The 26,574-nt window shown below is 30.0% G+C and overlaps 3 protein-coding genes and 1 pseudogene across 6 annotated transcripts; 3 read left to right on the top strand and 1 right to left on the bottom strand.

The window, feature by feature from the left end:
- Window positions 1-556: 556 nt before the first annotated feature.
- On the top strand, window positions 557-3,894 carry LOC107029505 (protein THYLAKOID ASSEMBLY 8-like, chloroplastic). Its single transcript, XM_015230932.2, has 3 exons — window positions 557-1,083; window positions 1,825-2,215; window positions 3,401-3,894. Exons 1-2 carry the CDS (start codon window positions 703-705, stop codon window positions 2,212-2,214), a joined length of 771 nt encoding a protein of 256 aa, XP_015086418.1. The 5' UTR covers window positions 557-702; the 3' UTR covers window position 2,215; window positions 3,401-3,894.
- A 1,874-nt stretch (window positions 3,895-5,768) lies between these two features.
- Window positions 5,769-9,828, top strand: LOC107029527 (Werner Syndrome-like exonuclease). 4 transcript variants are annotated; one of them, XM_027911927.1, is made up of 7 exons: window positions 5,804-6,139; window positions 6,279-6,323; window positions 6,841-7,023; window positions 7,872-8,002; window positions 8,098-8,256; window positions 9,258-9,368; window positions 9,456-9,828. In XM_027911927.1, exons 1-7 carry the CDS (start codon window positions 5,857-5,859, stop codon window positions 9,495-9,497), a joined length of 954 nt encoding a protein of 317 aa, XP_027767728.1. In that variant the 5' UTR covers window positions 5,804-5,856; the 3' UTR covers window positions 9,498-9,828. The 4 variants fall into 4 exon arrangements, with proteins under 4 accessions (XP_015086446.1, XP_027767728.1, XP_027767729.1 ...); XM_027911928.1 differs by having other exon boundaries at window positions 5,805-6,139; window positions 6,844-7,023; XM_015230960.2 differs by lacking the exon at window positions 6,279-6,323 and having other exon boundaries at window positions 5,769-6,139; window positions 6,844-7,023.
- LOC114073954 lies at window positions 8,808-9,080 on the bottom strand (annotated as a pseudogene).
- A 10,172-nt stretch (window positions 9,829-20,000) lies between the features above and the next one.
- LOC107031284 (UDP-glucuronate 4-epimerase 6) lies at window positions 20,001-21,841 on the top strand. The gene has a single exon (XM_015232598.2). It carries the CDS (start codon window positions 20,174-20,176, stop codon window positions 21,530-21,532), a length of 1,359 nt encoding a protein of 452 aa, XP_015088084.1. The 5' UTR covers window positions 20,001-20,173; the 3' UTR covers window positions 21,533-21,841.
- The last annotated feature ends 4,733 nt before the right edge of the window (window positions 21,842-26,574 follow it).

Here is a 26,574-nt window from a genome sequence, read left to right as displayed (position 1 = left end):
ATATATAAATTTACAGTCATTAAATTATAAATTTAATTTAATACAATGATTCAACAAAAGGTATATCACAAAATCCAAAGTTCATGATATCTTAACTCATCGTCTGCAGATGCAAAATAAGCTATTATTTTTGATTGTATCGATTGGGAGGATACGATATATTAAAATAATATAACTTGAAGAAATTTTTGTTTGTGAAAAGCAAAACAATAAGAAAATGAAATAACATTAAGTATTTCTTTTTGGAGTCAATCAATATGACTTTGATTAGTATTTTATAAAAAAATTGTAATATATAATATTTTTCGTATAATATTTAAATATATAGTTTTTAATTAAAAATATAAAATTAATATACTCTGAGTTAATTTAAAATTTAATCATATTGATTCTTAACAAGGAACGGACAGAGTTCCATACTGACGGTCCACGTTGGACTGCCTAGGTGAGCAATTTGGGACCAATTAAGTATTTTTCAAAAGCTAGATGGACTAAATGTTAGTTTTCAAAAAAATAAGGTGTCTAAAAGTAAATAACTACTAATATTTCTTCCCCAATTCAACTTCATAATCGGAAGTTGTCAAACCCTAATACCCAATTTCACTGATTCTTCCGCCGGAGCATCACCGGCGCCGCCGTATCCATCGCCTCCGCCACCATAACCGGCGTACAGACTTTCCCTTTCATAGACATCTTTCAAAAATGGCAATTAGAACCATTTCAAGACTAAAAATTCCATCTTTGCTTCTTAAACACCTTTCAGTTTCTCCATTACCATCAATTTCTTCCACCTTAACATCTTCTTCTTCATGTTCTCCATCATGGGTTCCTGAGTTTTCTAGAAGTTCAGTGAGGGATGGGAGGTGGTACCATGATGGAAGACCAAGAGGGCCACTATGGAGGGGAAAGAAATTGATTGGAAAAGAAGCACTTTTTGTGATTCTTGGGTTAAGAAGATTCAAAGATGATGAAGAAAAGCTTGACAAGTTTGTTAAAACACATGTCCTTAGGCTTCTTAAAATGGATATGATTGCTGTACTTAATGAACTTGAACGCCAAGAAGAAGTCTCTCTTGCTGTTAAGGTAAGCTTTCTAATGCCAAAAAATGTGATTTTTCTTCTCTGTTCATATATGGAGTTAGTGAAACTAGTAAACAAGAATTGCACAATAGTACTTTTAGTACTGCTGTCCGTGCCAGCTTGTACGCACATCGACTAATTAAACTGAGTAAACGGGTACTAGGTGACTCTGCCACCAGGCTTGAGCAAATGTGAAAAGATCATCTACTGTTTTTCATTTCTATTTCAGAAGTTTTATTGTTGCATTTAGTAATTGAGGAAGTTATTGCTGTTGGATTTATCATTATAATACAAAGCTGTGATCTTTCTTCGTTCCCATTTAGTGTCTAGGTGCCCAAGTTTAGTTGGATGCGATAAAACTTGTATAGTTTCGCTTATAAGGCAGTAGCTGGAGTAAAGTGCATTCAGTGCTTTGGTGATGAGTCGTTGGAGAAGGTGTTTATATTAGATCATAATATAAATAAGAGAATTGGTCAATAGTGTTCGCTGTTCAGTGGTTTCATAATTTTTTTACTTGTGAAGTTGTTCTATTTTAAGTTATCAAATGGGCAAAACATTGTTAAAATTGTGCTGTTGCTTTTTCGGATATCTGCTTACAGCTATTCTATTTTTTTCCTTTTTGGTTGAGATCATACATTTTGAATCTTGATATGCATGCAAATGTCATTTTCAGTTAATTTATCGAAGTCTATTTTGGGGCATATGGAATGGCATTATCACACATAGCTAGTTGTTTGTATTTCAGGTGTTTTGGGTAATTCAGAAACAAGCCTGGTACCAACCCGATGTCTATCTTTACAAGGACCTGATCATTGCGTTGGCGAGACGTAGAAAAATGGATGATGCAATGAAGTTATGGGAGAGTATGAGAAAGGAAGATCTATTTCCTGATTGTCAGACATTCACTGAAGTTATTAGGGGATTCTTGAGAGATGGATCTCCTGCAGATGCTATGAATATATTTGAAGACATGAAGAAGTCTCCATACCCACCTGAGGAGCTGCCTTTCAGGGTTTTGTTGAAGGGACTTTTGCCACACCCACTATTAAGAAACAGGGTTAAGCAAGACTTTGAAGAGATTTTTCCGGATCGGCACATATATGATCCTCCAGAAGAGATTTTTGGATTACGTTGAGGTTCGTATGTTTTGTATTTTGCATTAAATTGTTTCATATTAGGTTGCTCGTTGGTGCTCCCTAATAATTTGCAGGAAGTGGCTCCCCAGTAGCTCTTGCATCCACTGCTTATAAAAGTTTGTATCTTATAATGTTTATCTTAGTGGAAAATTACTCCTCTTAATACCTGTCAAAAGATGAAATTGTTCTCTGAATTGCTAGCTTGTTATTCTAAGTGGTTGCAATTTAAAATAATAAAGCGTGAATATCAATGTGATTCTCTATTCGGGATTATGAGTTGGTGCTGCTATGAGTCATGTGAAAATGGGGGCAGGGGAACCTTCAGTTTTCTTAAGTACATTGTCTCTTAGGAGATGTAGCAATTCATTGTGCGCTGCTTACTGGCGCAATCTGGTCTATAGCTCACAAAAATCATCAGTATTTATAAACGATAACTTTGAACAATGTTCCTCTTTTTTTACCCCCTAGACTCTTGCATAAATACAACATTTTAACAAATGTCGAATAGGATAGAAAAAAAGAAGCAACTGAATGATTGACTTACAGAAAATAAACAAGTTCCGAATTACTTAAGTAGCTCTGTGCTATTGGCAGTTCTTATGTATCTAATATTTTCAAGGGTCTCATGGCTCTGGTGTATAAGTCTACATAGTCATTCATGGTTCATTGTTACACTTTGACTTTAAGAAGGATTTTCTATCATATTCTTATGTCAACTTTTCGAGACTAAGTTATTCTAGGAACTGAAAAGCTTGCTGGACAAAGGACTTGTGGTTATGCCTTTGCTTCAGCTTTTATGTATTCTGGATTTTGTCGCTTGAGACTCTAGGAACAATTATCCTTCATGTTGATTAGGTAGGTAGACATCGTTAGCTGTATCTTGTCTATAACTTATTAGAAAGTTTCTTCTCGGTATCATTTTCTTGCCTGCATTCACTTATGATTCTCTCTGTTTTAACTCGTTCATTCTTCTAATAAATTGCTCGAAGAAGGTATTAGCTTTCAGAAGCACCCTTTCGGAAATGGGGAAAGAAAAAATTCTTTTATTATATCATATGCTATATTATCCTTTTTTGTTTTTCGTTTATCCTATTATGTTCTGTTTGCTTCTTTGGCGCTTCAATAATACGTGACTGTTTTCTTCTCAAAAAAATAATAATACGTGACTGTTTTGTTTGGTCTCAGGCTTTGATAGTACAGCACCATACGATTGTCTCTATTGCTGCACAAATATTATATTATTGGAGAAGAGCATGATATCTTCTTGTAGGAAGCTTATTCCACCTTGATATCTTGCAGTATCCAAACGCTGAGAATGAGTATCGATGTTTCTTGCTATCCTTGGTCCCCGAGTACTATCAAATTCACCATTGAGTAGTGGTTTCTTATAGTTCTTTTAGACCAGACATGTTGATGCTAGTGTGAAGTTCAAGACTTTATCTTATGCTCTTAGCTACACGACTAAATGTTGCTGCTTCATTCACATGAGAATAAAATCAACTTCTCATCAATCTCCATAGTTCCATTTTTTGGGGATCTTATTCAGATTAAGTTACTATTTATTAGGTAGCTCAATAGTATGTTTTTGGTTGTTGTCATTATAGTTTGTAAAGGTGCCTTTAACATTTAAACAGTAGAATGATGTTACATTTGGTTACAAAGCTTATGATCTTCTTATACATGGGCTTGTTGCATTTTGTATCTCAATTTTCAAAGTCCATTTTCTTGGAGATTCATGGATTATGGCTTACTTGCATATCTCGATTGATGAAGTGGGTGAAAATCATGCGAGAACATGTGAATTCAAATGAAAGACGAAAGATTGTTTAAAATGTGTTACTAGAGCCGAAGGTTTATCACAACCACCTCTTTACCTTCAAAAGGTAAAAGGTTAGGTTTGTGTATACATCGTCTTCTCTAGATTTCACTTATGGAATTATACTGGATATGTCGTTATTACCATATTTAACACTTTTAAGAACCACAAACCTAAAAGAAGATTGAAAATGAAGACATTACAACAAAACAAGATCTTTAAGAATGATTAAGCTTTCCTTTTTATTTTTTTACCTCAAAAAAATTATTTCTTAACAAATGAATGGTCACTACAAAGAGAAAAACACAATCCCTCAATTTTAGTTCATTTTTACAAAACAAAAATAAAATTAATTAAAGCCCCCACAATTTTTCTTAAAAACCTCTATTCATAAAGGGTGGTAAAGAGAACATTTATCTCTACCAATCTTTTTCAACTATCAATAACAATTTTCATATAAAACAAAGAAAACAAGAAAAGAACAATGATAATACTCAAGTAAATTTGGGGTTAAAAAAAAAAAGGAAAAAAAAAGTTTTTAAAAAAATAAAACTAATTATGGCTTTGATCTCCTTTTCTTTATCAAGGAGGTCAAATTCTTTTCTTATCAAATTAATTCCTTTAGCCTTTTTCCTTTGCTTAACTCTTCAATTACCTATTGCTAATGGAAGAATTCAACCTCAAGCCTTAAATATTATTCCTCCAAATCTTGCCAAAGCATGTAACAACAATAATGAATGTATTTCATGGATTCAAACAGACAGGTCACAAGCCGATCTCGATTCGCTCCAAAAAGCCGATTTAAAAACAATAGGCTTTTTGGCGCTTAAAAAAATCGAACAAGAGGCCACTAATGTGTCGATAACGGTCCGTATGAAGCTCCTTAACAATGATGACAAATTATCGTCCGATACACAACAAGCTTTAAGTGATTGTAACGATCATTTTATACCGGCTATCGAGTTAATCGACGATGCGGTCGATTCAACGGTTAATGGCGCGTTTAAAGATGCGATTAATTATTATACGACCGCGATAACGGATTTCGAAGTGTGTTATCCTCGTCTTAAGGCAATGCGTACCACTAATTCAGTTGATGTTGATGATTATGTTGATAATCATATTGCTGAGGTTGCTAATGCACGTAATGCTTTGGTTAAATTTATTCATATTCCTTTAGATATTCTTAAAGTTGTTGCAGCTAATAGCCCACATTAAGTAATTTCATTTCGATTTGTTATGTTGGAAATATTAATTTAGTATCATGTGTGTGATTCAACAAATGTTTGTTGTATCATATGTATAAAGGGTATGTCATACATAATTTGACATACAATAATAAATATTTATTTTGTATAGCCTTGATCTTTCGTAATTCTTCATCTATCTATAGATACAATATTTCAATTTTCTATATGAGACTGAGAAATGGATTGGCAATAGATCCGTTCGAAGTGATTCGACATGTTCAAATCACGAGCGATCGTTTGTTGTTAGCAGGAATAGTTTTGACACAAGCTTAAATAAAACTATATGGTCACGTGAAGGTTTATTTAGCTGACCTCAACTTACTCGGAATTGTGGCGTAATATTTGTGTAATATCATTCGTTCCAAATTAATTAAGGTTGACTATTTGAATCTCTGAGATTTGTGGGTAAAAAGTGTAATTTTCAAATAGATAATGGGTCAATCAAATCATAGTAAAAACTTTTAGGGAGTACAATACAAATAAAAAAACTAAAAAATCAAAGCTCAAAAGTGCCGCTATTTTTAGCTGCAAAAAAAGAAAAAAAGAAAAATCAGTTTTGTACTCATTTAGCGAAAATGGGAACTCCGATCTCCGGCGAATTAGACGATTGGGATCGACCTTTTACAGAGGAAGAACTCCAAGAGATAGATGCTGCATTTGAATCAGCTACCAAGAGAAAAAGCGATTCCGAAGATGTAGCCGCCGCCGGCGAAGAATCCCGTCGGAAAAGTCGCCGGAGATTGCCGGCATCTCTTTTTGTTTATCATCAACAAAATGAGGTTTCCGATTCTTCATTGTTGTCTCCTTGCACTAGAAATCAGTCTCGGTGTAGCTATTCATCTCGTTCTTCTAATCAAGGTGACGGTTTCTCCTATCGGTTTGCCAAATTGTAGTAAATTGTTATTACTATCCATAAAATAAGTTATTTTCTTGTGTAACTAGTTTTTGTTTTTTAATTTTAGCTCTATTTGCCGAATTATAGTAAATTGTTAATCAGGGATGTTACTGGTGGGCGGTGAAGTTACCCGCGAAATTAGTCGAGGTGAGTGAAAGCTGGACGAACACCACGGTCATAAAAAAATAGTGGAAATCAAGTAAATTATATGAAATATCAATAGTGAGAAAATAACTTAGTTCTGTGTTCAATAGTTTTAGATATTTGAACACCAGAAAGTAAATTCAGAAGGGAAACAATTTAGGTGTGGTATTAGTATTTTGTTTTTTCATCTAAAGATTTAATTTTTTAGGTTTATGGTAAATCTTAGGCTAATTTCCATTTTAGTGAATTAATGGATCGATATGCTAGCGAACATTTATTATGAATTCGATATAATGAGAATCAATCCTGCACACTTTTTTACCCTTTTTAGGTGAGTACTTAGAATAAGCTAGGTAAACTGAATGGAGGAACACAGTTTGGGATACTGTTTAACTTCTCCGAGAAAATTGTCTCGAGAGATTTTAGTAGTCATAAATTGTTTATGTTGTCTATTATAAATGGTTGCTAGTTTGTTAAAGGATTTTAATGTCCTCGTTTTCGTTTTTGTTTTTTGATGTAGCAGCTAAGATAGTGATGCAATACCCGGAAATGTCCTTTAAAGGACGTGTTATATACAGCAGAACTATTAACGAGGTGGAGAAATCTGCAGTAGAGCTGTTAAATTTTGTTGAGGAAAAGAAGAGGAAAGAAGGTAATGTTGCTCTTGGATTTGACATTGAATGGAAGCCCACTTTTAGAAGAGGTCAGTTCAATGTTAATCGAATAAATAGTTTCACTACTGTCTGAAATATGAGAACTATAATCAGAATTCTTGAGTAGTTCTAGAATCCTATCAGTCTTTCGATTTTTAGTAGCTTTTGCATTTATCCTCTTTCTTTAGCTTTTTACTATACTAAGCTTAAATGAGGGGGTGTTAAATGGAAAGTTATAAGTTATAAAATGTGACATTTGTTGAAGAATCATCCCACAAGGTCAAAAGGTTACATTGTTTGTTTTGACACCCGGCGAAGTTTAATAGTTTATACTTGATGTTGCGGAACTTACTTGATCTTGTGTTATCTTTAAAACTTCAACAACCACTACTATGCTTCATCTCGAGCTAGTTGGGGTTGGATATATGGATCTTCTAAATCATGTAACTTTATCTGCTGTTGTTTTCTTGGAGCAATCAGAGTGTATAGACAAAAGTCATGAAAAGTACATCCAGAATATGTTGACGACAAAGATATTTTAGAAAACAGGCATAACTCATTGCATCTTAGTGATTACATCTGCATCTTTAGTAGATATGTCTACCAAGAGTTTCTTAATATACTTGTGGTGATTAGAAAGGCTTCTTTTCTCTATATAAAGTTTCTCCTAAATTATATTATTGCGAGATTATTGTTTTGTATGTTCCTATTTGGCGTCACTCTTTGCACTCATACTCTGGTTGTTTAGGCATGCTCTTTAGTTTATAAATATAACCCCCCCGACCTTTTGTTTTAGTTATCACATCCGTAATTAAATGGATTTTCTGCTTCATTTTACTCCTTTTAAGTGGAATGTTGTAAGGTATAGTGATTACAGAATAATACGTGTTATCTTCAGGTGTGCCACCTGGGAAGGCTGCTGTTATGCAGATATGTGGTGACAAGGGTAATTGTTATGTTCTGCATATCATCCACTCCGGAATCCCTCAAACTCTGCAATCTCTTCTTGAGGATCCAACTGTTGTGAAGGTTGGCATTTGTTTGCTTTTTCTGGTAACGTTAATCAAACAATGAATTATAATAGGATGTGGTTTCTTGACTTTATGGTGTTCGAACAAACCTAGGTGGGTGTTTGCATTGCAAATGATGCTTACAAAGTTCGCCAAGATCATAATGTATCTGTGAAGGCTTTGGAAGATCTTTCCGAACTTGCCAACAAAAAGCTTGATGATCCCAAGAAGTGGAGTCTAGCATCATTAACTGAGAAGCTTCTTGCCAAGCAGGTCTTTTGGTTTCTGATTCAACTATTTATATTGTGTCTCTCTATTTTATGCTTTTCCTTTCTGCTTTTGAGATCCTTGACCATGGGTCAGGGAGGGGCAAAGGGGTAATCCGAGACTAGTTTCTTGCCTGTTCTAGTCAGTTTCGTATCAATAGACTTGAGGTTTTTTAGTTGAATTGTTAAGGTCTATAAAAACTATAAAAGAACTTCAAACTAGCAACATTTAAAGAAGAGACCAAGTTGAAACGCTACCTCATTGCTGACTGCTAGACATATGTGCATATTAGAATGTAAAATCTTTTTTTTTTTTTTGAATCAGTCAGTAGTATATGCTGAAATGGAGCAAATTTTAGAAGTTCTGAAACAAGATTCCACCAAATCGCAAATGACAAAAGTACTGGTACTATTACCATAGAACTATATTACACAAGATTGGAACTGCCACCACCCAAACAAAAACTATATTCATTACCAACCATTAAGATAATTATTGTGCTTTTCTTGACAGAAAGACCTTTGCAGACAAAACTAAGGACAGAACCAAATCTCCTCTCAACCCCCAAACGGTACAGTCCTGTCCTGTCTCTTGAGGGAATACATATTATCCGTGCCAGTCACCGTCTTCCTCCTAGCATGCTCACTGTAAGTAACAGCATCAGGAAACACATTCTCCAAAGTTGATCTTGAGCATCCCACGAGTCTCCTCAATGTGCCAAATGCCTAATGGGTGGCTTTATGTATACCCTGAATGTCATCACGGAGGACCTTACGGTGTTGCTTTGCTCCTCCTTTTCCTAATCCTTTTCACGACCCGACATTTTCAATCAACCTTTAATTTTTCTGAATTGGAAGCTTTGGAATCTTGAAGTGAATGTAAATCATGCTGAACAAATTTTTTCTTACTACATTAACTATGTTGTGCTTCAATGTCCTCCAAATCTTTCCAGTTGTTCTTCTTCCAATTAAGTGTGAGATTCAACTGATTTTTTTTATTCATTGCAGCTCCCAAAGCCAAGTAATATCAGGTTGGGGAATTGGGAGGCTAATGTGTTATCTAGGGACCAACTACATTATGCTGCTACAGATGCCTTTGTTTCCTGGTACTTGTATCAGGTCAGCGGCAAGAATCATTGTTCAATCACCATTTCATATTCTTTTCTCTTTCTCCCCTGTTGGTATGAATCTCTTTTTCCATCACAGGCACTGCAGAGCCTTCCGGAGATTGTTGATAACAAAGAGTGAAGATAGGTTCTTTGGCCGGTGAAGGATCTTGTTACTTTGGTTGCTGAGAAGAAATGCAGCTTGAACTTCATTAATCTAAAGTAAGCTCTACTCGAGCTTTGTCCATGGAAGCTATTCATTCATTTGTACAATGTAGTTAAGTTCCATGTCTCACATTGTTGTGCAAGTCATTGTTACTGAAATCATAATTATAAAACCTCATTATAAGTTAAAGCGTTCTAGGTAATGCTGCTGTTGTAAAATAGATAAACCCTCTACATGATTCTTACAATGTAATAGCCCCCGGGGCTTTGGTTCAATGGTAAGAGTGCAGCCTTGATGTTTGAATAGAGCTCGAAACTTTACTTATGTGAGGCTTGATTCTTCTTCAATCCTTCCGTTCTACAAGGTATTCTCTTCTCTCATATTTGAAAGAAAGTTAATGGAAAAACAGGAGACGTGTCTCCGAGAGAATGATTGAGTGGTTGAGGCATATATGAGTAACAACCTAATGATCTCAGGTTCGAACCTTCAGCTACAACGTTTACTATGAGCCTATTGTTATTTAACTTTGCCTGACAGATTTACTCGATATCTGTGTTCGTTGACTAGCAGGTTTTTTGCTTTGATGCAAGTTTTTATACACCTATCATAAACATGAAGTGACTATTTGCATAAATACTTCCATTTATATGCTCATCTTGATCATTAATCAAGCAAAAAATCTCTCAAGAGTATTATATTATGTTTGGACCTACTTTGTGACACACAGGCCCAAACCATACCTTGTATATCTAATTTGGGTTGGGCCTGGTAATAATTTCCTGGGTCATGTGGTGGTTTCATGAGTTTACCCCGTCTGTCATTATATAGCCCATATTCAACGAAATTCCATAAGTGGGGTCTGAAGAGGGTAATATGTTCGTTTTACTCCTACCTTGTGAGGATAGAGATGTGGTTTCCGATAGATCATCATCACCTAAGAATTAAGATAAAGCATATCAAACAATATAAAAGGGAAATACAACAGTAAAAAAGTCGTGTATAATTAAGAATATAATGTAAAAACGAATAATAACAACGTAAAAAATTACGAAAACTGAAGAAGCAAGAAAAGAACACGTAGTAACAACAAGAAGTTAGTGAGAGTCATGATAGTTATATGCCAATAAGAGGAATAGACCGTACTCGACTATAGACTATCTATTTATATTTACCCTAATACTTAATCTCCATATCCTCGTATAGGGTCACGTCTTCGATAAATTACATATATGTCACGTCCTACATAATCACTAGTCACAAATACTTTTTTAGCGTTCCTCTACCTCTCAGTAAACAACCTAATCTTCTTTTCATATATTCGAACCATCTCAACCTCATTTTCAAGTTAGCTGTTTTCTTCCAATTTTACGTATCATGGAATTTATCAAGAGCTTGTAGGGTGGAAAACAGTACATAAGTGATTGTGATATTTGAGATCTTGGTAACTGAAAATACTTTTTGTCTCTTTTTTTTTTTTATTTCAAAAAAGTCGAATGTGATTTGAGATAAGAAATACGTTAAGAAGATGATAGCAACTCAAAGTATTGACTTATTAATCCATTGCATGTGGGTGGGCCTTTTGTGTACTTGGATTTAAGATATTCCTTTATTATCCAATTACATCACTAAACACACACATATATATACCAAAATAAAATAAATGTTATTTGAGATATTGATATTTATTAGGTCTTTTTCTTTTTTTAAGTTAAACAGTTTTCTTATTTTTTATTACATAGGGACCAATAGAGGGGAAGAACGGATTAACGAGAATCGAACTCACACTTATTATGGGAGACTTCCATCGATATCATTAGACTCTAAACACTGTGTTGTAGCTATGTTGAACATATTAAATCTAAGTGATTATTGAAAAAATTAGTGGATAACAATTGTGCAAAATTGAAATTGAAAAATAATAGTATCTTCATCTATTAAACATGACGGGAATGAGACACCTGATGTTTAACCAATTTAATAAAAGCATAACACAAACCTTTTTTACCGTTAAACTATAGTTAATTAGTAAAAATACTGCTATATCAATATGATCTTTTCAACTAAGAAATAAAACTAGCCATAAGAAAAATAAAAAGAAGCAAAGTTTACTTAATATTAGAATAAAATGATGAAAATTTGAAAAAAATAATACGTGAGTATTTCAATCAATTAACAATATTAGTAACAAAAGTCAACATATACGTAGTCTTCTCCATGTCGTGGAAAATAAAGTTTGGAACATATAAGTCTATAAAAATAAAATATTAAAGCCCTAAAATTCAACTCTTAATTAGTCAACAAATTACAATTTCAATCATTTTCTCTCTCAATTATATCCGTGTTGAATAGCTAATTGTAAGTCTAATTAAGATTCACCACTAATTATTCTATTAGATGATGATGAACCAACAATATATATTACTAGAAAATTTTACTAGCCACAAGTTATTTACAATAACTCTAACTCTGGGTCTAGATTCGCACGGCTTTAAAACATATCACTAGTTTGTGTGATCTGTTTATTTATATATCAAATATTTCTCTCGTATTTTGACAGATGTGAGACTTCTTTAACTTAAGATGAGGTGTCACAAGATCTAAAACATTTTATCTATTTCTACGAGACAAGATTTGCGTGTAATCTATCATATTAAATCTCACGTAATGAAGATTTTCACTAGGTATGTTGTTGTTGTGTTCGATTTCTTTAAGTGACAAAACATAATAAATAATGAGAAAAGTCTATTTGAAGAACCAACACAAAAAGAAACAAAACAAAAAAATAGGAAGGGACGTGTGTATCACATTTATAAACGTGTGGGGTCAATGTGTAGGGAATGTAATTCAATTATACACACACAACTTATAGTTCATGAAATTACATTAAAACCCCATAAGTTTCATGAAATTACAACAAGAAGGAATAAAAGTATCTTATGGACTATAGTTCTCTACCGACATTTTTTTCATGGACGTGTGTATATTAATGATAGGTTATAAAAAAATTAAATAATTATATAGGTCATAAAAACAAAATAAAATGATATAGTAGGTGATATAAGATTATATAAATATATAGCAAAAAGGAATTTGGACATCCTACTTTTGTCGTTTGGCTTGTTTTTAGTTATATTTACCTAATGAAACGACATTTCTTACTACATCAACTCATTTTTTTTGATCAATAAAAATTATATTGGAGTGATAAATCATTTTTCTTAGTTTTTAATTAGAAGTTTTTGATCGATTCTTTGGATGTAGAATCGCTTTTTATTTCGTAATTTAAATTTTTTTAGTATGAAATTGAAGTTATAAGTCGAGGTTCAATGCAAATAATAGATATAACCTCAAACCCTACACACACATATGAAGTTCAAAGGACATGTTATGAATCGAAAAAATCAAATGAATTATAAATACTTACGATAAAATTTAAATACTAAATTCGTTTCGAGAGATATTGATAACTGGAGTATATAGGGTGTGTCTTAAAGACTTTGGTGTTCAAGTAGCTAGTCCACTTGCACATTTAAGGACAAATGAATAGCTGTGGATTTTGGTTTGTCCTTATAGCTTAGGGGTGCCCTCATCCTTCGTATTAGCGGAGAAACAGATTCAGAATTAAAAATTTATAATTTGAAATGTAAAATACAATAACTAAGATGAGAAAAACAAAATAACACTTAATTGTAATTATTAACAAGCATTCTTAGCTCATTAAATTACTTAACTTTGATAAATTTTATATAATTCGATATAACCAATTGATACGAATGAATATTTATCCGTTAATTTTATTTGAGGTAGACACTCTGGATTATTATATTGCATATGTAACATGATTTACTGATACAATGTCCCATTGTTTTTTTTTGTCAGTTCTCATTAATTAGTTGTTTCATAGAATTTTATCGTCCTACTCCTGCAATTCCTAAGTTGTCTATTTGCATATATAATCTAAAAAGAGAATAAATTAAATGTAGAAAAACAAATGCATAAATTGAAGCTTTGAATATACTACTACCACCTTTATGATTTTCAGTGTTAATTATCATAATTATTATTTTGGTTTTACTCAACAAAGAAAAAGAAAGAGAGAACATGTCATGTCTACCACGATTAATGATTCTTATTTCTAAAAATATTAAAATATATATAAAAAGAAGAAGAATGAATTTAACATGTAGTTTGTATATGTACATATAAATATAAAAGATTTTTAAATAAAATAAAATATCATTTTAGATTAACCAGTCAGGATTGTGATGGAGTGTAAGTACTCTTCATTCTTAAACAAAAGTCTCGGGTTTGAGTCCCTTTCGAAACGTAATCGTCTTTGTTAGGAGGTCTTTAATCGAGCTCCAATGTAAATGATAAATATCAATAAAAAAAAGATTAAATTAAATTTAAAATATTTATAATTAAAATTTTATGATCAAATGAATCGTAAAAGATAGAATAATTAAATATTTGTACTTCCAACTTGTCTACTTGCACATTTAGGACGACAAGGAAGTCCAATTACTCAGAATAGTATATAGGGTAGTCCCAAGGAAAATTACATCACAACTTTATGCTAAAAGGATAAGGATTTGGTTGAATTGTATATATATCAATCATATTATGTAAAGATTTTTAATATCATTTAATTTAACTTTGTAATAATAAATTAGGAGATGGTAATATATTATTGAAACTTACAACACTATAATATTGATATTTGTCTATATAAATGATCTGATCGTATAAATATATTTTATCTCGAACAAACCCTTTGAAAGTCAAAATTAATATGGCTCCACCTCTCACTCAACCAACCATAAATCAATGTTGTGAAAGCAAGAAAAATAAGGACCATGCATTATTTTCAAAATCCCTATAAATTCTATGAAAACTGTGGGTTTCAATTAAATCTTTGTAGGGGTACCCTTTAAAAGCAAAGACATCTTCTATTTATTTCATTTAATTAATAATTTGTCACATTATTGTTTTAGAAAAAAAAATACATACATATCTGATATCACTATACTACTATGTCCCATAGATTTTGTTTACTCTCACATTACCTATTCTAAACGTAAAATTAAATTTAATCAGATATCAATATAAATTAAATATCGAACTATTATAAAATGATTTGTTGTTCTGTTTTCTAATATGAAGAGGATTGAAATTGGTCATCGTTAAGAGTGTCGGCACATATTTAATTCAATGATTGACAAAGAAATGGGCATCAATAAAATAATAAATTTTTCAATTTTCCTTTAGGAAAAAAATAAATAAAAAGTGAGTAACAAAAAAAATTAAAAAATCCAGTGACATCAATATGTCAATATCGATCATTGAAAATATCCTAAGTTGGATAAGGCTATTTAGAAGGTCTAGGAGTAATAATAAAGATTAGCATTTAAAATTAGGAAGGGAAAATAAAATAAAAAATCTGCAATTGATTTTATACATATTTTTTTCAAATTTATCAGAATTTGTGTTTCTTTCTTTGTGTTTGATAGGTAGTGATTGATTAATTTGTACGCATTTTAATTATTTTATTAAATAATTCTATTCATCGAAATTATGTTTCTAGGCAAATGGAAATTATGGTTTTTTTTTTCCTTATTTTATTTCTTTTAACTATTTTTAATATATGAATAAAGCTCCACTTTTACCTTATGGTTCCTCAAAGAAAAATTATCATAAAATATCAAAGGACAAAGGATAGAAATCACATATTTTTAAAGTAAAATTACTATTTGTCCCTTATATATTTATAATTACAAAAATCTCTCAAACTGATACAATAATATAAGCATTGATACATTAATCTGGTGTGCGAGATACATTAATCGTTAAATAAGATACATTACATTTTATACATGATACACTAATCTGATGCGCGAGATACATTAATCTGATGCGCTGATACATACTCTGATGCGCGAAGATGAGAAATTTTGAAAATTTATAAAACTAATAGGGAATAATGATAATAAAAAAACTTAAAGGTGGAATTTCAGTCAATTCCCCTATTTATCATTTTTTTTAACCTAACATTCATGTAATTACTCAAATATGATTCTTCTTTTGAACCTAACATTCATGTAATTACTCAAATATGACACAATTATATCTAGATTCTTAAATTCAAATTTTGAAAATGAAAAAAAATCCGCATATAAAATAAATCATCTTTGTATTAATTTCCATGTGAATAAGTCACTTCAATGAATTTCTAAGGTACATTAAAATATTTATGATACATGTACTACATATATGTGTAAAATCAACATATTGATCTAGACATCATTAATCTGCTTCAAACTATTTTTCTTATTTATAATTTTCTTATTGACCATCACTATCGTATAAATAATCATGTTAAAATGCTAAAAATGAAATTAAGAGTTAGTACATATTGGATAGTACATACTTGTTAGATAAGGCCATATATAATAAGTGAAATTCTAAAAGTACAAAAATATAAAAACAAAACAGTTAAAATCTTTTATATTCCAATATTGAGCCAACCTTAGCCCCATCAAATTAAAGTCGACCTAACTCTAATTATTTAATTTATTTATAACACAATAAATGATAAATCAAATCTTTAATGTAGTACTGTTGGCTTATAATTTTATTTTTTCAATTGTCTTTTGCATAGTGTATAATATAGGTATTAATCAATTTCTTGATAAGATATAATCCATCATTAATAAAAGCAAAAATTGAATAGTAAAATATTAATTGTCTTAATTAGTGAAATTAAAATGTTTATGGGCTTCCATTAAGAGTTGTGATCGGACGATAAAATTCCTCCATCTTTAATTCGAATTGTTTTTCCCCTTTAACCAGCCTCATGCGGCCAAAAGAGAATTCAAGATTTTCAATTATATATGTTAGTTCAATTTTTAAGATTAAAAAAAAATATTATTTTTTAAAAAAATTATAAAGTTATAAACAATAAAATATTGAATTTATATCTGAACCAGCTATTTATAATGCTACAATACACCCTCCTTTTTGTGATACAAACTCAATTAATCGATATTTATTTACGGACAAAAGTATTCGATTATTAAGAAAAAATCTTGATTCTTCATATGATTTTCATTTTAACAAGGTATCTTTGACACCTTTACAACTCAACTTAGGTATATTTGACAATTTTAATTTATTAAATTTATTTTAAAATTTTAAAATATTTTGAGTGGCTTGAATCCCCATATTCCTCACCACCCACCCCCTAGGGTCCCCATCTCTATTCCCACAACTCCTCCTTCAATGTTCTATTAATTTTTTGCCTCCATGTGATAAAAAGTGAAGTTGATGTATATGTGTGTATGAAGTGAACCTTCATTTAATTTGCCTTTTCCCCTCTAATTGGTATATAGTATTTATTTTAATGTCAACAACACCGACGTAACATGCAATTTTGTTATGGGTTCCACTTCTTACATGGAGACATTTAATTTGGCAGTCTCTCTTGCTCAAAATCAACTATATAACAATAATATTATATTCAGTATAATATTATAATATTATAAGTGAAATCTGTGAAGTATAGAGTATGGATATATTTTAATTTACTTTTTACCTTATAAAGGTAAGGATATTACCAATAGTCCCTCGATTCAAATAACATATATCATAGTAATTTCGAAAAAAACACATATATATACATATATATATAACAAACAATAGGGAAAATAATTACACGGCATTGAGCAAACAAGACAATAAAAAATAATGTAATTATATAGCCGAAATACAAAAAATAATAGATAATAGCAAAATTATTTGATGACATGAAACTACGAGAATAATGCAACTACGATCATATCAATCGAAAAATCTACAATAAGAAAGGGACAAAAATACCTAATTAATAAGAGACGTTGGATTAATCGATCACAAACCACATTCATCAATATCTCTTATAGTGTTAGTTCATATAATTTAAACTTTGACCAAGTGCCTTGACAATTTTGGCCGAACCGTTCCATATGAAACTTTGATATAAAAAGACAATTTTTGTAAAATCAGCAAAATATATTTAGTAATATTATTATTATACATAGAATTAAAAGTTAGTTCAATGAATTTGTTACGTAAACTACGTTGTCACTCACTATACCCATGCACATGCACGTTGTATTTCCCAGTGCACTGTGATGATGAATGTGCCTATACCTAAAGGTTCAGTCTCTCAATAAATTCTCAAAATTTCAAAATGATGTAAATATAAGAAACATAAAATAAAATATTGGTGACATTAAATTTGATTTGTATATATTGATGTATGTCTTACTATATAATTTATGTGATTCACGCTAAAATATATATAGTCAATTTATCGATTTGACATATTTGTTGGCTATTTTGTGCCGGCTCTATTAGCACCTCAATTAAGAATAGTAGTTTCAAAAACATAAAAAAATATGACAAATAATAGAACTTTTTTTTTAACATGTCCAAATTATAACCCTAGATCTAAACCATTTATAACCCTTCATTAATTAAATAGGTGTATATCATTAATAATTAGAATTTCCTAAGCTCTCTAGTTTAAAATATTTTGTCGGTGACACACAAACGGTCATACACTTTATATTCCTAATAAATATAAAAGAAAATATTACTAAAAGATAAAATGGAAAAAGGAAAGAAACAACATAAAATGATAATAATAATAATTGAAGTAAAACAAGAGGATAATGACTTTTCAATTCCATTTTTAAAGTCATTATTTTTGTAGACAAATGATCAATTAAATCAACAATAGTAATTTCTAATTAACTTAAACATTTTTTTTATTTTTTTATAAACTATTTCAGTCTCTTGTTCTTCAATATATCTATTACTACTTATTTCATTTGCCTTGTATCTTATCATATATTCTGGCAAATCTTGCTTCGTAAACTATTCTTTTGAGCTGAAATCTATTGGAAAAATCTCTTTATCTCCGTAAAAATAAGATCTGCTACATCATACTCATTTCATGCTTTATTTCTAACGATAGTTTTTTATACTTTAATGAAAATGAATCACACATTGTAACGTCCGTTTGTCCTCAACATGATACTTTTCATATTCAGAGCTCAAAATTTGATATAATCTCTAATTAAAAGTTAATTAATTTTATCACTCCACCATATTCCGTTCGTTAGTTGTATAATGTTGAATAAGAGTACGTAAGTCAAGGATCAGTGTTTACACTTGTAATAAATTCCTCATGTGTGTCTCACATGGTTTTGAGATTCTTTATACAAATTTGAGTCAATTTTTAGCTGGCATTTCAACCCTAACATAAATGCAAGGACCATTGTATAAATACCTAAAAGTCGGAGGACCAATTTGGCTTATTCCTAGAAAACAAATTCTAATTACTCATTAAGGTAGTATTTTATTATTTATATCTATATAGCTACTCGTAATTTTTTTTTAATGCCAAGTTATTGTTATTTACTGAGTATGACCTAATTATTATTCACTCTCGAGACGTGAGAGTCAAATAGTCTTTTCTTAACCAAAAATCTATAATTATTTCCTTGATCCATTTTTATAATGATATTATAAAATTACTTATGTTTCAGCCACTTGTAGATTTAATCTTATGTTTCATTAAATGTGCTTAGCTAAGTATCCAAATTCCAATGTAATATCCAAGATATTTGGTTTTTGCATTTCGAAATTTCATTAAAATATAGTACATGCCTTTCTAACTCTCAAAAGTAAGAGTAAAATCTAAGTATTATGCATTTTCTTCAAATTATTTGTTTTTATTTTTTCATCACGTTTTGTTTGTGATATTATAAATATGCCCATTTTTATCAAATTTAAAAATTTAAGAGATGATTGACCTGTATTTTACTCTAGTTACTCATATTTAAAGTATTTCAAATTATTTTTCAAACATTAAATCAGTTATACTTTCTTCATTCCATATTAACTGTCAAGACTATTAAAAGTACTTGTCCCAATTTATTTATCATTTCATAAAATTAAAATGAAATTATTAAATATTTTAGTCTTATTTACCCTTAGTAAAGTTAATGTCCTTGAAATAACATTAGCTTCATTTTGGAAAGTGTAATTTATAAATGAAAGAGATATAATCACAAAGTAATAAAAAGATAGAAGAGTTGAAAAAACATAAGGAGAGTACTATGAAATGAAAGTACTAATATAGTTAACTTATTAGTGTATTTATAATTTTTAAACTTACATCAAGTCAAACATAAACTGAAAGATCAAATTTTGGATCAAAATACTATAAAGAATGGAAATCAAATATCATTCATAAACCAATTCACCTAATCTTTTTATAACTTTTTTTTTTCCACTTTATTTTTTCTTAATTTTAAAAATATAGATTGTAGAATACTAAAAAAAGAAAGTGGCCTCCAACCAACTACAACTCAATACCACTCTCCCTCTCTTTGGTCCACCACTCTTATTTTTTTCACACAAACACACCAATCCTTCTTCCTTTATAAACATCATCTCTTCTTTCCCCTTCTTTCCTCAGGGGCTTGCTCAATCCAAAGCACTCCCCATTTCCACATTTTTCAATAACCATTAGCGTCTTTCTTTCGTATACTTTCTGCAATATCAAAGCGATAAATCAAATTGATATATCAGATACATATAAAGTTATGAAAACTATGATGGCATCGCCACCTGACACAAGCAAAACCACAAAACTAGAGCGCTACAATAGCTATATTCGAAGAGTTAATAGTACAAAACTCATCGCTGCATCGTCTAAGCTTTTATTTCGTGTCACTTTATTAGTGGCTCTTTTACTTATTTTCTTCTTCACTATAAATTACCCTCCGTTAACTTCCGAAAAATCATTTAACAATAATATTCACACCACTACCCATAACCTTCTATCCTCCGCGATTTACGGCGGTGGGGCGTCGTGGGAGAAACAAGTTCGTCACTCCTCGACACCCCACCGCCCTAACGGGCTATCCGTCCTCGTGACGGGAGCAGCTGGGTTCGTTGGTTCTCATTGCTCTTTAGCATTGAAGAAGCGTGGTGATGGTGTTTTAGGTTTAGATAATTTCAATTCATACTACGATCCTTCGTTGAAACGTGCTCGTCAAGATCAGTTATCGAAGCATCAGATTTTCATTGTAGAAGGTGATATTAACGATACAGAGCTTCTGAAAAAGCTTTTCGACATTGTTCCTTTTACTCATATCCTTCATCTAGCTGCACAAGCAGGTGTTCGTTACGCGATGCAGAATCCTCTCTCTTATGTGAACTCAAACGTAGCTGGGTTTGTAAATCTGTTAGAAATTGCTAAAGCTGCAGATCCACAACCGGCGATAGTCTGGGCTTCATCGAGCTCTGTTTACGGATTGAACACCAAAGTTCCTTTCTCCGAAGATCACAGAACAGATCAACCAGCTAGTTTATACGCTGCAACGAAGAAAGCAGGGGAAGCAATTGCACATACATATAACCATATCTACGGGCTTTCATTAACAGGTTTGAGATTTTTCACTGTTTACGGACCTTGGGGAAGACCAGACATGGCGTATTTCTTCTTCACAAAGGATATGATTCAGGGGAAATCGATTAACGTGTACGTCACTCAGGATGATAAAGAGGTGGCGCGTGACTTCACGTACATTGATGATATAGTAAAAGGATGCGTCGGCGCGTTGGATACGGCGGAGAAGAGCACCGGTAGCGGCGGAAAGAAGAGAGGTCCGGCGCAATTGAGGGTTTACAATTTGGGGAATACTTCACCAGTGTCGGTGAAGAAGTTGGTGGCAATTCTCGAAAATTTATTGAATCTTAAGGCTAAAAAGAATGTTATTAAAATGCCACGAAACGGCGACGTTCCGTATACACATGCTAACGTGAGCCTGGCGTTGAGGGATTTTGGATATAAGCCAACAACTGATTTGTCAAGTGGGTTAAGGAAATTTGTGAAGTGGTATGTTAGTTATTATGGGATTCAATCAAGGGTAAAAAAGGGAAGTGAAGGGGAAAAGTGAAAAAGACTATTTTACCTTTTATTTTATTTTATTTTTGTTTTTCATGATGTAATATTTGGGTCAAAATTATGTTTACTTGTTTATTTTTAGTATAGGAATAGAATTTTATATTTATAAAAAAAATAAGAAAATTAGAGAAGGGTGGAAATGGCAAGTGTAGATCTATGAAAAGTGGGGTTTATAATAATGTACTTTTAAGGTATTATTGGATGTAGGGTTTAAGAAAAAAAATCAATCATAAATTGTAATATTTTGGGACAACAATGCCCATCAAGATTAATCTTATGTCTTTTATCTTGTTTAATTTGATATAAGCTATATATGTGTTGGTAATAAAGATTTCTTTATTTTAAATTATATATTTCGAATCTTTATTTAAACTTGTCTTTATTAAAAAATGCATTAACTTTCATGTAAAAATTTTCCCGCGAAAACCCAAATTTAAATAAATCTTAATATAAATACTAAATATTGAATAGAAATTAGACGTAATTATTTGACTCATTGCAAGTAGTTGAGAGAAGAAATCTCCATATCCTTGTAGAGGATGCCTTATATGATTTGACAATGGGCAAGGTTGTCTTCAACTAGTCATTTAATTTACTCATCAAAATATTCTTACAAAAAGAATAAAAAGGATTCGCCCCAAATAAACTATTCATTTTGTTGAATAATTGGTGCGGAGTTTCGATATTTTTAGATAAAAGAGCGAATTTTTAAAACTATATATCATCACCTCCCATCTATCATAGATATTATTCAATTAACGTTATCATTATAAAATTATAGATTAATTGTTCAAAGTCTTACCGTTTAGTTATTAATATTCGATTTTCACATAATTTATATATAACGAAGAAGATTCTTCACGTGATAAGAAATTTCTTTATCAACATATATAATCAGAATTACATTCATCATTTTCTAAGATTTTTAAAAACTTATAACATTTCTCCTTTTAAACTTCTGCTATCGATACTTGTCAAACTTTATATATATATATATATATATATATAGTATTCCACCTTATATGTATGTAAAATAATGGTTCTCAAAAGTATTAATATTTAGAAAGGAAAAAGTGATGTATAATCATAAGCTTCACATAATAAATAGTAAAAGGGTAACTTAACACATGATTAAAGGGAAAGATATATACAACTTTAAGAATACGTTAAATAAGTACTACTTAATAACTTAAACTATTTTAATAGGCCACTCATGAATCATGCATCATGTGTCTTTTTCTTATTTATTTCTACTCTTTGTCTTGTACAACTAAGTATAAAAATCTAAACATTATTTTTATGCTAAAAAGTATGTTCGTATATTTCTAGAAGATAAGTTTCTTACATTTCTATATTATACACATCTAAAAAGTGGTCTATCGATAATTAAAAATAATTTCTCTATTATATAAAGTAGGGATAAGCTAAGATACGATAGATGTCATCTTCTTCGAATTCTAGTTATAAGATGATTTTGAGTATGTTATTCTTGTGTATATACATGTAGAAATATATATACTTTTACTTAGTTCTTTGATTTGTGATATGTTTTTATTCCCTTTCCTATATATATATTTTTCTAATCTAGATGGACTAATAAAAAGGAAATATAACCTCTTCAACTTATAATATATGATGAACATATATTCCATGAATAGTAAATTTAGCATTCAAAATATGTATATTTAGAAGTTATAATCAATTAAGAAAAAGGGTCTTTGTACTTTTAAGATAGAAATTTGGTTTCACTATCTCAACAACCTCCTTTTTGCTATATGTCCATGTGAAGCCATCTTAGTCTCCAATTTTTCTCTTTTTAGCGATGGAGTCAAAAAATTTTATAGAAAAATAAAAAATATAAATACAAAGAAGCTAAAGAGACTTCGATATTTACTTATTTAAATTTTTTTAAAAAAATTATTCAATAATTATATATAAATAACATAATTTTCTATGAACGGCTAAAAATTACTATTGGCCAACCTCAGACAGCAAATCTGAAAGTACAAAATGAACCCTTTCAAAGGCTGTTTTACCCAATCATAGAACTAAAAGCTGAAAGAAAATATGAGTGTAATAATTATTTATGATCGTAATAGAGTGATAAATATTTTTTTCATTTTCGATTGATTAACATATCGTTATTCCTAAATATAAGATTTTTGAAGTAAATTTAAATTTAATTAAATTTCAATATAAATATCGGATATTAATCCAAAAACAAATACTAATATATATTTCATTTTTATGTTTAGTTTTTTTTTTCTTTTTTTTTCTGCTTTTTATTTGCCTTTTTACTATGCTGACATATACTCACTATTTTCAGTTCTTATCTGTTACTGCTTTTTCAAAAACATTTGCCAGTATATGAAGCCCTTTACAAATCAAAAGGTAATGTCTTTTTTTCTTAAAGTGGATTCCTTCATATATTTCATCATATTTGTGGACCATATAATACATGTTGGCTCATTAACTCAGCCTAATTTGATCCTTTCAAAATAAGTTTAATTTGATCATTTGCCATTTTTAATATTTTCTTAATTATTTTATTCAGGTAACATAATTTATTTTTCGAGGTAAAAAGTTTAAGTTTAACGGCGAATTTACACGTATAATCTTCAAATTTTCTTAAATAAAATTTATATATTTATAAACTATGTAAAAGTACTATAAATAACAATAATTGACAATTTAAAATATTTTAAAGATATATAAAAGTTTACTACTAAAGATAGATTTATTTGAAGTGTCGTATAAATAAAACGAAGGAAGTATTATTTATTTTGAAAAGTGAAATATAAATCTTAATTTTCTATATTTGTTCCTGATTTAATTTGTTATTTGACTCGAACAAGTTCTTAAAAAGTCTACATATTAAACCTTGTGATTTGACAAAAAATAATTTATGTACCGACACACAACTCATAATTAACTCGATTAGACAAGAAAAATCTAAGCATAATTAAACGCATAATTTTCTTTTTTAAAGAGAAAAAGAAAAAAAAAGAAAAGAAATTAATAAAAAGAAAATGGTCCAGCTAGATAAAGAAATAAGAATATATTTTTTTGTCTGCTTACCCCACACTCCCACCTCTTTCTACAAATTTATTTGGACTAAATATTTATTAGTGAAGTATTTGATATTTCGTTTATTTGATTTTAATCTAGCTCGAAGTTTTAAAAAAAAAGTCTTTTGAACAATCTAATCTTTAATTAAAAAAATAAAATTATATATTAATATGTTCTTTAGTGATATAATACTAATTATATCATATACATATATAGGAAGAAATTAATGTCCAGATATCTATACATATATATTTGTGTTAAACTCAATTATTATTGTAATATTATTTATATATATCAGTCTCAACACTTATATTCACATACCCAAAGGCCAAATCTATACATAATAGCATATTAACACACTTCCTTTTTTCTCCAACATGTTTATATATATATATATGCAGAATATTTTTTTAAAAAAAAATCATATTGTATAATATTTTAAGACAAATAATCTAGAACTTACAATTTTTTCTTGGCCTACCGTGAATGGTGGAGTAAAAATAATTAGTTGAGTCTTTGAAAGTAACACAAAATTGAAGAACATTGATTGCTAGATCTAGATTGCTGACAATGAAACATGCTTTTTAATTATTTCTTAAAAAATATATTGGAATTTTGTTTAATTAAGGGTCCATATATATACTAACTTCAAAGACCTATCCAAATTTTGAATTTATAATTTTTGAATTTAAAAAAAAGATAGTATATTCAGTTCTATATAAAATATTTATATATATTCAACAAATATCTTATTTACATATACGTACTTTTCTCAACATAAAAATTGTTGGACAAGATCCAAAATGCTTGCAACAACATGATACTTTGTTATTTGATTTAATTATGAAGTCACTCACAAAACTATAGGTTTAATTGTAACCTAAAATAACTTACCAAGAACAAGTATTTTTGGCTTTTGGTCAACAACAAACGTGTTCACAAATCACAATATATATAAGGATTTAATTAGAAAATATTGCAAGAATAATCGAAGGGTAATAGAACCCCGTAAAATATAAATAATTAAATATGTATTTGATAATAGATTTGGAAAGCATTTGACTATTATCTCAATTTTTCATGAAATTTAAGATTACTTTTGTAAGTTTAAAGTAAATAATTTAAGGTTGAACTTCATAACACAATCATAAAATTTTGCTTATCTATCTATAACAAGACTGGTATAAATTCAACGTCAGATTAATCATGATATTTTTATTCATAAAAGTTGAAATTCCAACGGGTCAATTGGTTTAGTACTCGTATTTTATAAATTTAATTTCAATATTATTTTTTTTTAATAAGAAATCTTCATTTTCACGCAATATTGTAAGTTGCTATAAAACTTAATATTTGCACCCCTAATTAATCCTAAAGTCTCTATACCTCAAGATTTCTTCATTATTTCCTCTAATCCTATTTTCTTAACACTAAACTCTTCGAGCTTGTTTCGCATCGACAATAACTTTGCTTTGTAATTAGTGATATCACACTTTTAATTATAACAACGATAATAACATATTTAATCTGTTATAATTTCATATATAAAAGTATTTTTGATGAGCCCCTTGATTCAAGTAAGTGTCACACTCTTAATTGATTTGTAAATATCAATTTATTTGGACCATAGGCACATGTTAATAACTCAATCATGAAAAGGACATTAAAGAAAATAAAAGTGTCGGCAAGGCTAATTTGTTGCACAAAAAAACAATTAGCAATAAGATTATTAAACATTGAAAAGACTTCACTCTAAAATTTGTGTGTAAGTAGTGGGACAACATTCTTATTATTATATTAAATACATATTAATTAAGGACTATGATTTCATGTCAATTAGAAAAACAATTATAGTTCTTGGTTAACAAGAAAGTGAATAATTGGTGCTACGCATAAAGTATGAAAAAAGACTTTTTTTGAGGAAAATAACTTCGTTAAGAATATAAAACGGACATATTTAATGGA

This window comes from Solanum pennellii, chromosome 9 (genome assembly GCF_001406875.1).
Source record: "Solanum pennellii chromosome 9, SPENNV200".
Lineage (NCBI taxonomy): Eukaryota > Viridiplantae > Streptophyta > Magnoliopsida > Solanales > Solanaceae > Solanum > Solanum pennellii.
This window is presented reverse-complemented; position numbering and strand designations above follow the sequence as displayed.